Source organism: Silurus meridionalis, chromosome 24, assembly GCF_014805685.1.
Source record: "Silurus meridionalis isolate SWU-2019-XX chromosome 24, ASM1480568v1, whole genome shotgun sequence".
Taxonomy (NCBI): domain Eukaryota; kingdom Metazoa; phylum Chordata; class Actinopteri; order Siluriformes; family Siluridae; genus Silurus; species Silurus meridionalis.
The window spans coordinates 1,055,568-1,068,173 of NC_060907.1; the positions used below are offsets into that span (position 1 = coordinate 1,055,568).

General features: G+C 43.5%; 1 protein-coding gene across 2 annotated transcripts; it reads right to left on the reverse strand.

Annotated features, from left to right (window-relative positions):
- Positions 1-4,910: 4,910 nt before the first annotated feature.
- On the reverse strand, positions 4,911-11,522 carry LOC124378124 (microfibril-associated glycoprotein 4-like). Of its 2 annotated transcripts, XM_046837656.1 has the most exons (8): positions 11,363-11,522; positions 10,590-10,717; positions 10,060-10,167; positions 9,845-9,920; positions 9,491-9,720; positions 9,195-9,291; positions 5,619-5,786; positions 4,911-5,316 (listed from the first exon to the last, which is right to left on the reverse strand). In XM_046837656.1, the coding sequence occupies exons 5-8, from the start codon at positions 9,530-9,532 to the stop codon at positions 5,057-5,059; spliced, it is 567 nt and encodes a 188-aa protein (XP_046693612.1). In that variant the 5' UTR covers positions 9,533-9,720; positions 9,845-9,920; positions 10,060-10,167; positions 10,590-10,717; positions 11,363-11,522; the 3' UTR covers positions 4,911-5,056. The 2 variants fall into 2 exon arrangements, with proteins under 2 accessions (XP_046693612.1, XP_046693613.1); XM_046837657.1 differs by lacking the exon at positions 10,590-10,717.
- Positions 11,523-12,606: the final 1,084 nt, after the last annotated feature.

A 12,606-nucleotide genomic window follows, 5' to 3' on the forward strand; every position in this document is an offset into this window, starting at 1 on the left:
CTCCTAGATCGCTTACAAAATTACATCGGCATTCAGGGACAGGCATTAAGCTGGTTTAAATCCTACCTGTCCGATCGTTACCATTTCGTAGATTTGAATGGAGAGCTATCCAGGCTAATGCAAGTAAATTATGGCGTGCCGCAAGGTTCAGTTCTAGGACCCTGCTCTTCACAATATACATGCTTCCGTTAGGAAATATTATTAGAAGGCATGGAATTAGCTTCCATTGTTATGCTGATGATACTCAGCTATATATTTCATCTAAACCAGGCGATACAGCTCAATTAACCCGGATGACTGAGTGTGTTAAGGAACTAAGAGATTGGATGACCCATAACTTTCTACTTTTAAATTCTGATAAGACTGAGATTTTGCTCATCGCCCAAAACTGGTATACAGACGCCCAGCATCTCAACCTGCATTTAGACGGATGTTCTGTAACCACTAGTTCAACGGTAAAAGACCTGGGTGTTATTTTAGACAGCGACTTGTCTTTCAAAAATCACATCAATCAGGTTACAAAACAGCCTTCTTTCACCTTAGAAATATTTCTAAGCTAAGAAATATGTTGTCTATATCCGATGCAGAGAAGCTCGTCCATGCATTTATGACCTCCAGAATAGACTACTGTAATGCGTTACTAGGTGGATGTCCTGCTTCATTAATAAACAAGCTTCAGTTAGTCCAGAATGCAGCAGCCAGAGTTCTTACAAGGTCAAAAAAATATGATCACATAACCCCGATCTTATCGTCCCTACATTGGCTTCCTGTTAAGTTTCGAATAGACTACAAACTATTACTTCTCACTTATAAAGCACTAAATGGTTTGGCTCCGTGTATCTATCCAGTCTTTTAACACGCTACAATCCGCCACGCCCCTGAGATCTCAAAACTCTGGGCTTCTAGTAGTTCCTAGAATAGCAAAGTCCACTAAAGGTGGTAGAGCATTTTCACATTTAGCTCCTAAACTCTGGAATAGTCTTCCTGACGGTGTTCGGGGCTCAGACACACTCTCCCAGTTTAAGTGTAGATTAAAACATATCTTTTAGCAAAGCCTACACATAACACACATCACATCATAACCTTGTGCTCCAGAACATCTGATCACATGCACATTATCAACTTGTGCTGTTAATATCATGAACAGCAGCTACGCTAATTCCTCTCCACTGCTTCTCTTTCTCCCCATCCCGAGGCATCCTGAGGTTGCTCCAGCTCCAGTCACCTCCCACCTCGTGATGATTACGGACCTTTAAAGAAGTAGATGCCGAACTCACAAACATCCTGAACCATCTAGAGACGTACCAGTGCCATTTGGATCCCGCTACATGTGTGGAGTTTTGACATTGGACCTCCTGGAGTGTTTAAAGGCTCTGGCATGGAGAAGCTGATGCTGGATCTGTGGTGATCACAAATGCTGAGCTTATAAAACTCGGAGCTACTAACCATATAGACTGTTTAAGACTGCAGAAAGAACATTACTTATAATCTTATACTCCAGTAATCATGTTAGTTCTCACTCCAGTGTTCTGTATTGTTGAAAGATTTATGATCAAACTCTTGATGTCACCCAGATGAGGATGGGTTCCCTTTGAGTCTGGTTCCTCTCAAGGTTTCTTCCTCATAACATCTAAGGAGTTTTTCCTTGCCACAGTCGCCACGGCTTGCTCATCAGGGACAAATGCACACCATTCACCATCACTGTTGATTTGTGTAAAGCTGCTTTGAGACAATGTCTGTTGTGAAAAGCGCTATACAAATAAACTTGACTTGACTTGACTTGAAAGCAGCTTTACAGAAATCAACAGTGAAGGTGAATGGTGTGTATTTGTCCCTGATGAGCAGCCGTGGCGACTGTGGCAAGGAAACACTCTTAGATGTTATGAGGAAGAAACCCTGAGAGGAACCAGACTCAAAAGGGGAACCCATCCTCATTTGGGTGACATCAAGAGTGTGATTATAGTCTTTAAACACTACAGAACACTGGAGAGAGAGAACTAACATGAGCACTGGAGTATAAGATTATAAGTGATGTTCTTTCTGCAGTCTTATACAGTCTATATGGTTAGTAGCTCCTAGTTCTAGCATTTATGATCATCACAGATCCAGCATCAGCTTCTCCATGCCAGAGCCTTTAAACACTCCAGGAGGTCCAATGTCAAACTCCACACATGTAGTGGGATCCAGTTGGCACTGGTACGTCTCTAGATGGTTCGGGATGTTTGCGAGTTCGGCATCTACTTCTTCAAAGGTCCGTAATCATCACGAGGTGGAGGTGACTGAGCTGGCCAAACCTCAGGGTGTCTCGGATGGAGAGAGAAAGAGAAGCAGTGGAGAGGAATTAGCGTAGCTGCTGTTCATGATATTAACAGCACAAGTTGATAATGTGATGTGATCAGATGTTCTGGAGCACAAGTTTATGATATGTGATGTGTGTTATGTGTAAAACTGAGATACTGCAAGTCATCCGATCCTGCAATCCCACCACCTGTCCTCTAGATCCAATCCCTTCAACTACGCTCCAGACCATCACGCAAGATCTCCTGCCCTTCATCTCCACAATCATCAATGGGTCATTAACATCTGGCTATGTACCAACTACCTTCAAGCAAGCAAGGGTCATTCCTATCTTGAAGAAACCGGCTCTGGATCCATCAGACATCAACAACTACAGACCGGTATCACTCCTTTCCTTTCTTTCTAAATCTCTGAACGCACTGTTTTTAACCAACTGTCTGTCTATCTCTCACAGAACAACCTCCACGATCCGAACCAGTCTGGGTTCAAAGCGGCACATTCCACAGAGACGGCCCTATTGGCTGTTTCTGAGAAACTACATGCTGCTCGGTCAGCCAAGCTGTCATCTGTACTTATCTTTCTGGACCTTTCAGCAGCATTTGACACAGTCAACCACAAGACACTTTTGTCAACCCTCAAGAGCCTTGGTATCTGCGGAACAGCATGGGAATGGTTTGCTTCCTACCTGGAAGGTCGCTCATACCAGGTAACATGGAGGGGATCCACATCTGCCCCATGCAGACTCACCACTGGTGTCCCACAAGGCTCGGTACTTGGTCCCCTCCTTTTCTCCCTCTATACCCACTCCATTGGTGAAGTCATATCCTCACATGGGTTTTCTTATCACTGCTATGCAGATGACACTCAACTCATCTTTTCTTTCCTCCATCAGATACCACAGCTTCCGCTCGGATCTCAGCATGCTTGTCAGACATATCTTTATGGATGAGGGCTCACCAACTTAAACTCAACCCCAGCAAAACAGAACTGCTGGTCATCCCAGGTGATTCATCTCCAGGTCAAGATCTACAAATAACACTTCATGACTCTCTGCTCTCCCTTCAGCCACTGCTCGTAACCTTGGGGTAACTATGGACAATGAACTGTCTTTTTCCCACATGTCGCTAATGTTGCTCGTTCTTGTCGATTTCTTCTCTATAACATCCGAAGGATTCGACCATTTCTGTCCATACAGGCTGCCCAGTTGCTTGTTCAGTCTCTTGTCATTTCAAGACTGGACTACTGCAACTCTCTGCTGGCAGGTCTTCCCCTGAACGCTATTCGTCCACTGCAAATGATCCAAAACACAGCTGCACGACTTGTGTTCAATCAGCCCAAGTTTTCCCACACCACCCCACTGCTGCGCTCCTTCACTGGCTTCCAGTAGCTGCACGTATCAGATTCAAAACACTGATGCTTGCCTACAAGGCCAAAATGGACCAGCACCATCTTACCTCAGTGACCTCATCACATCTCGCACTGCACCACGCTGTCTGAGATCCTCCAGCACTGCTCGACTGGTACCACCTTCTCTCAGAATGAGAGGTAAGTACAATTCAAGGCTCTTCTCTGTTCTGGCACCAAAGTGGTGGAATGAACTTCCCCTAGATGTCCGTACAGCAGAGTCCCTGATTATCTTTAAGCGACGACTGAAGACCTACCTCTTCCTGAAATACCTAAATTAGCACTTTCCAAGTTTGTAGAATTCAAGTTATATTTATATTGAGTTTGTATTCTTGCATACCAGTGTAGATTTATTCACTACTAGAGATTTAAAGCACGTTTGTACGTCGCTCTGGATAAGGGCGTCTGCTAAATGCCGCAAATGTAAATGTAATGTAAATGTAAAACTCGCTAAAAACATACGTCTTTAATCTGCATTTAAACTGGGAGAGTGTGCGTCTGAGCCCCGAACACTGTCAGGAAGACTATTCCAGAGTTTAGGAGCTAAATGTGAAAATGCTCTACCACCTTTAGTGGACTTTGCTATTCTAGGAACTACTAGAAGTCCAGAGTTTTGAGATCTTAAGGAGCGTGATGGATTGTAGCGTGTTAGAAGACTGGAGAGATACATGGAGATAAACCATTCAGTGCTTTATAAGTAAGAAGTAATAGTTTGTAGTCTATTCGAATCTTAACAGGAAGCCAGTGTAGGGGTGAGAAGATTGGGGTTATATGGTGATATTTTCTTGACCTTGTGAGAACTCTGACTGCTGCGTTCTGAACTAACTGAAGCTTGTTTATTAATGACGCAGGACATCCACCTAGTAATGCATTACAGTAGTCTATTCTGGAGGTCATGAACGCATGGACGAACTCCTTTGCATCAGATATAGATAACATTTTTCTTAACTTAGAACTCAGATGTGTTCTGATGTGTGCTTTTGTGTAGGACAGCAGAGAAGGCTTTGAAGACCCTGACCCCCCACCAGTGATTAAAGCTAATATTCAATACTTTTTTCTATTAGAGGAGTTTTGTTTCTGTGGCTGTAGTTCAGTTGGACACAGTTGTACATGTAGTGACTGATAATCTCACTGTATGAGCTGCAGGGGCTCCTAATAAAGTTCCAGCTTTATGTCATATACACAAACAAACACAATACAACGTGAAGTAAAATGCTATTTTTTATTTATTATTTTGCACGTGTGATTTTATTCTGCTTCTGAATTGTAAGTGACAGAAAAGAGATTAAAAGAATGATGAGAAAGAATCCACCACCACCTCATGAAGAACAATGATGTTATAAAGAGAAACTCATCATTTTGCTACAGGTCTGATCTTCATAGCGATGTACTTGAGAGAATGATCATGGGGTCTCCAGTGCTGCCACACATTTCCAATGCCGGAATAAGTACCATCACGTCCCCACAGGTAAATCCCGTTAGGATTAGCATGGTGGCAGTTACTGTACCAAAAAGCCCCAAGGTAGAGTTTAGCACAGTTCCTCTCTGCATACGAGTCCTGGTCTTTATCAAAGGTGGAGAATTTCTGTCCATTGTGTGTAGCCAGAGAATCACCTGCAGATACCAGAAGCTGTTAATATGTATAATATATAATGAATATATATTTGGTGTCATCCAGATGAGAAGGAGGTTCCTTTTGGGTCTGGTTCCTCTCAAGGTTTCTTCCTTATGCCATGTCATGGAGTTTTTTATGCCACTGTCACCTCTGGCTCACTTATTAGGAATAAACTGATAAAGGCTAAGACTTATGATGCTAAAATGTATATTTGTGTATATAAAATGTATATACATTTTATTTCTGTAAAACATTCTTCTTGGTGTGTGTAGTTTTCTCCACATCTCCCACTCTTACTTACCTGCACCTCCATTGATGAAACCACTAACATGCAGTTTGTAGCCTTCAGCTTCAGAGTCTATAGAGAAGGAGGAATAGCGAGCAAAAGCTGTTGCTCCATCAAAGTCCTGCAGGTCCACCTTCAGCTCGTATTTCCTCTTGTGTGTGAGCTGGTAGATGTTTTCTAATCCTGGGGATAAAAGAAAAATCATGTGTTGATAAATAATTAGGAATAAACTGTATATAATGCAGTGGTATTTGAAGTACATCAATGATTTTAGAAAAGGAGAAAAAAAGACTGGGGAAATTTAGTGCCCCTTTTTACTAAATAAACAGTCTATAAAGTGTGTTACTCAGTCTGTCCACATGGGGGAAGCATTGAGCTGAAGCGTTTTGCATTTATAATTCTTCTTTTTCTTTCGGCTGCTCCCATTAGAGGGCGCCACAGCGGATCATCTGTCTCCATGCCCCCCTGTCCTCTACATCTGCCTCTTTCACACCAACTACCTGCATGTCTTCCCTCACCACATCTATAAACCTCCTCCTTGGTCTTCCTCTTTTCCTCCTTCCTGGCGTCTCCATCCTCAGCATTCTCCTACCAATATAACTCATGTCTCTTCTCTGCACATGTCCAAACCATCTCAATCTCACCTCCCTCACCTTGTCACCAAAACGTCCAACATGTGCTGTCCCTCTAATAAACTTATTTCTAATCTTGTCCATCGTCGTCACTCCCAACAAAAACCTTCAGCTCTGCTACCTCCAGCTCCACCTTCTGTCTTTTACTCAATGCCACTGTCTCTAATCCATACAACATCTCAGGTCTCACCACAGTCCCTTTTACTTTCCCTTTTACTCTCACAGATACTCTTCTATCACAAATCACTCCTGCTATCACTCTTCTCCACCCACTCCACCCTGCCCGCACTCTTTTCTTCACTTCTCTAACACACTCTCCATTACTTTACACTGTTGACCCCAGGTACCTGAACTCCTCCACCTTCTCCACCTCTTCTCCCTGCAACTGCACCTCCACTGCCCTCCCTCTCATTCACACACATGTACTCTGTCTTACTCCTACTGACTTTCATTCCCCTTCTCTCCAGCGTGTACCTCCACTTCTCCAGGCTCTTCTCCACCTGCTCCCCACTCTCACCACAAATCACAATATCATCTGCAAACATCAAAGTCCAGGGAGACTCCTGTCTGACCTCGTCCGTCAACCTGTCCATCATCACTGCAAACAGAAAAGGGCTCAGGGCCGATCCCTAATGCAGTCCAACCTTCACCTTGAACCAGTCTGTTGTACCTTCTGCACACTTCACTGCCGTCACACTGTCCTCATACATGTCCTGCACCACCCTCACATACTTCTCTGACACACCAGACTTCCTCATACAATACCACAACTCCTCTCTCCACCCTGTCGTACGCTTTCTAAATCCACAAATACACAATGCAACCCTTCTGACCTTCTATACTTCTCCATCAACATTCTCAAAGCAAATAATGCATCTGTGGTGCTCTTCCTCGGCATGAAACCATACTGTTGCTCACAGATGGTCACCTCTTCTCTCAGCCTGGCTTCCACTACTCTTTCCCATAACTTCATGGTTGACTGATCAACTTTATTCCCCTGTAGTTACTGCAGGTCTGCACATCTCCCTTATTCTTAAAGATCGGTACCAGCACACTTCTCCATTCCTCAGGCATCCTCTCACCTTTCAAAATCCTGTTACACAATCTGGTTAAAACTCCACTGCATCTCTCCTAAACATCTCCATGCTTCTACCGGTATGTCATCTGGTCCAACCGACTTTCCACTCTTCATCCTCTTAATCACTGCTCTCACTTCCTCCTTACTAATCCTATCCACTTCCTGCTTCACCATCTCCACATCATCCAACCTTCTCTCTCTCTCATTTTCCTCGTTCATCAGCTGCTCAAAATACTCCCTCCATCTTCTCAACACACTCTCCTCACTAGTCAACACATTTCCATCTCCATCTTTTATTGCTGTATCTTGCAGCACATCCTTCCCAGCTCGGTTCCTCTGCCTGGCCAATCGCTACAAATCCTTTTCTCCTTCCTTAGTTTCCAACCTCTCATACAGAGCCTCATATGCCTTTTCCTTGGCTTTCACCACATCCCTCTTTACCTGCTGCTGCATCTCCTTGTACTCCTGCCTACTTTTCTCATCACTTCTGTTTTGCCAACCTCTTTCTCCTTCTGCTTTCCTGCACTTTCTCATTCCACCACCACGCCTCTTTCTTATCCTTTCTATATCCAGATGTTACACCAAGTACTTTTCTAGCTGCCTCCTCATCACTCCTGCAGTAGCTCCCCAATCATCCAGCACCTCTTCACCACCACCGAGCCCCTGTCTGACCTCTTCTGCACCTTCCTCCACTCTTATACGCCACCCTATGATCCTCCTTCTTCTTAAAATACGTGTTCACCACTGCCATTTCCATCCTTTTAACAAAATCTACCACCATCTGCTCTTCCACATTCCTCTCTTTTAGGCCATACCTACCATCACCTCCTCATCACCTCTGTTCCTTCACCTACATGTCCATTAAAGTTTGCCCCAATCACCAATCTTTTATTCCTAGGTTCACCTTCTACCACTTCATCTAATTCACTCCAGAATCTTTCCTTCTCCTCCATCTCACAGCTGACTTGAGGAGCATAAACACTGATGACATTTATCATCACCCCTTCAACTTCCACCTTCACGATCATCACCCTATCAGAAACTCTCTTCACCTCCACTACACTCTTACTGTACTCTTCCTTCAGAATCACCCCTACACCATTTCTCTTTCCATCCACACCATGATAGAACAGTTTAAACACCTCCAATGTCTCCTGCTCTTACTCCCTTTCCACTCGGTCTCCTGAACACACAGCATATCTACCTTTCTCCTCTCCATCATATCAGCTATCTCTCTCCCTTTACCCGTCATAGTACCAACATTTAAAGTACCAACCCGAACCTCTACTCTCCTACACTGCTCCTTTCCCTGCCGTCTCTGTAGACGTCTTCCTCCTCTCCTTCTCCTCCTTCGGCCAACAGTAGCCAAATTTCCACCGGTACCCTGTTGGCTAACGATACCTGTGGTGGTCGTTGTTAACCCGGGCCTCGACCGATCCGGTATGAAATTCTTAATCATGACCCGCATATTAGATTTAGCACGTTTTACGCTGGATTTCCTTCATAACACAAACCTCCACATTTATCCGGGCTTGGGACCGGCACTAAGAGTGCACTGGCTTGTGCATCCATAATGGCTGGGTTCGTTTTGCATTTACAATATAAAACAATATTCAAAATGAAACCTAACTTTGTGTTTTGCGTCTCAAAGAATCAGAAATCAGTCAAATGAAAATAAATTATAAATATAGTTACAATGCAGTATTTGTAAATGATTTAACAGAATGTTATTTGTATTATCTTTCATTAATTGGTAAAAGTAGGTACACACACCTTCGTATGTTTGTGTCTATGTGCATATATGTTAACATGTGAAGCACTGTGGTCCTGTGAGACAACAATGGTTATTAAACCCCAATGATCTGTGCTGTCACTTCTCACCCAGCCAGTATTCTCCATACTTGTTCCCAAACCCTTTCTTGTAGTGTTTCCATGGTCTGTAGAAGTTCACACTGCCGTCCATTCTCCTCTGAATCACCTGGTGGTAAGGTAACATTTAGCATTTTAGCTGATTGTTGTCTGGTGGGACACCTTGGACCTGGAAAACGTGCACTCCATATGGTTGGAATGACAAATCCTACTTGACTTGATATTGAAATAAAGTTTTAAAATATATAAAATTATAAAAAAATTTAAAATATATAGTTTTTTTTTTAAATATGAAGAGACAGTCATACCGTCCAACACCCATCATCAGCTTTGCTTCCCAGACAGCCCATATCACAGTAGACCTGGACAGGTGTGCCTGCTGTGGGGTAGATTGTGTACACACCACTGACTTTCTGACCTCTAGCATAAACATCAGAGCAGTCTGTTGGAAGACCATCCTGAGAAACAGGAGTACTTTCAACCAGCGGGGCAGAACACCAAACACAGAGACCACCGAAAACACCAAGAACACCACGTCCTGGGGGGAAAAAAATCAGGTTTCCTTCATATAAACACATACAATTGATAATTTGTCAGAATAAATGTGTTTAACTGAATAAAGCAAAAACTAATACAAATACAGTAATTACTCTGTAACTTACCATCATTTTAGTGTCCAACTTCAACTGCCTCCAGAAAACAATGCCTTGATTCTTTGAGTTCGTGGTCCCAAAACACCTGTAAATTAAACAGCAATTAAAAGAAAACATGAATATTCTCAGAGCTTCTCACTGTATTTTTTGATTTTGACTTCATATTTCTCTTCCAAATGCTGAAAGGTAGATTTTTGTAAATGAAACACAACACTAGATCTTACCTACTATTCTTTACTCCTTTCTTTTCTCGATGTTCTCCTTTATAAACACTTCTGAACTCCCAAACTACCGCCTATCTCTGTCATACCTTTTCTTCAAAATGGATCTTTCTGAAGAACATCAGAACATTAAACAGAAAAGAATAAACATAAAGTTAGTTTACAAACTCGAGAAAGTCAAATGTTTGATTACCAGAAATTGTAAACACACGTGTTTGTGTTTAAATAAAGAATTCAAAATACGGATGATGAACTTGAAGGTTAATCAGTTAAACAGTATCCAGGTGTCAATGACAAGATGCTGACCACACAGGACATGTCACATGTTTGCTTCTGCACCTAATTGATCTTTGCACTTTATTTTCAACTTAAAAGAAAACTAAAAAGTAATATTTCTTTGTTTTACTGTTCAGTTCAGTTGAATCCTCACGCTAATACACCACACTGAGATGCCCTCAGGGGCAGTAGTATGCAGCTGCTCGTATCATTTGCTCAATCACAAATAATATTAAATACTAAAAACCTGAAGTTACCTTATTTATACAACTGAGGGTTAAGGACTTGCACAAGGGCCCAGAACTGGCAGGTTGGTGGTGCTGGGATTAAACTCCAACTTTTGGTTCAGAAGCCCAACATTGTAACCACTGAGCTGTTACTTCCACTAAACAAAAGATTTAAGACAAGAAAGGAGCTGAAGACAAGACTTAAAACTCCAGACAAGACCTTCACTGCAAGCTTTTTGCCTTTATAACAGTGGCTAATCAACAAATGTTAATCATTTAGTATTATTTGTACAATTTTGTTGTACTGTCACATATATAATAATCAGTGTAACACTGGAACTGTGCTGTTGTGCTGTGTTGTGTTAATTCACATACACATGAGCACTTTCTATGTTTTATATACAGGTCTGAATGTTCTACAAACCCGAATCCAAAAAAGTTGGGACACTGTACAAATTGTGAATAAAAACAGAAAGCAATGATGTGGAATTTTCAAATGGCAATATTTTATTCAGAATACAACAGATGACATATCAAATGTTTAAAGTGAGAAAATGTCTCATTTTAATGTAAAAATAATTTGATTTTAAATTTCATGGCATCAACACATCTGAAAAAAGCTGGGACAAGGCCATGATGGCGCCGGTGAGGTCGGCTGCCGTCATGACTGCTCCAGCTACGGTTTTTCTTTTTTTGTTTATTTTATACTTTTATTTAACTAGTTTTATTTCCATCTACACAAGATGGACACCATTAGATATGACAGAGACACTCTTATATCTATTGGTGTACAATGCACTCACCTTTCGCCGCTTTTAAACCCGGACCCATGCTGGCCGAGAGAGATCCTGAGGGTGAACAAAGGACGCGACCCGTACCGGTGCCCGCGAGGGAAACGAGCTGGCGTCAGGAACAGGCTGAGGGCACGCGCACACCGCGCTCCCTTACCTAGTATCCTGTTAGCCAACGTCCAGGCTCGACGACCTCAGGGCAAGGGTCAAGTTCCAGAGAGACATTCGGGACTGCAACCTTCTCTGCTTCACCGAGACATGGCTGAACCCAGCGGTACCGGACCACGCCATCCAGCCGGCCGAGTTTTTCTCGGTTTACCGCATGGACAGAACACTGGAGTCGGGGAAGTCAAGAGGAGGTGGAGTGTGTCTGATGGTGAACAAACACTGGTGCGACAGTGCGAGCATTGTTCCTCTTTCACGCTCCTGCACACCAAACCTGGAACTACTGACCATCAAATGTCGGCCCTTCTATCTACCTCGGGAATTCAGCTCGGTCATAGTCAGTGCCGTTTATATTCCACCTCAAGTGGACACGGACACTGCAGTATGGGACTTACATGAGTCATTAACGCAACAACAAACACAGCATCGGGACGCTGCGCTCATTGTGGTCGGTGATTTAAACAGTGCCAACCTGAAGCGCGCACTCCCGAACTTTTATCAGCACATCACCTGCCCCACCAGGGGCGAAAGAACACTGGACCACTGCTACACAACATTTAAGAACAGCTACAAGGCACAATCACGTCCACCGTTTGGGAAATCGGACCATGCTGCCATCTTCCTCATGCCTGTTTACAAACAAAGGCTGAAACAGGAAGCTCCGGTTCAGAGGGAGGTCGCGCGCTGGACTGACCAATCGGTGGCCGCTCTGCAGGACGCTTTGGATGACGCAGACTGGGACATGTTTCGGCGCAGCTCTGATGACGTCAACATGTTTACGGAAGCGGTTGTGGGATTCATCGGGAAACTAACGGATGATACGGTGCAAAAAAACACTATCAGAACGTTTCCCAACCAGAAGCCGTGGGTGGATAAAACCATCCGCGACGCTCTGAGATCCCGCTCCGCTGCCTACAACACGGGGCTCGCCACCGGGACATGGATGAATACAAGGCTGCATCTTACAGTGTTCGCAGAGCGGTGAAGGATGCAAAACGGCGCTACGGGAGGAAACTGGAGTCACAGTTCCAACAAGGTGGCTCCAGGAGCCTGTGGCAGGGACTAAGGACAATAACGGACTATAAAACACC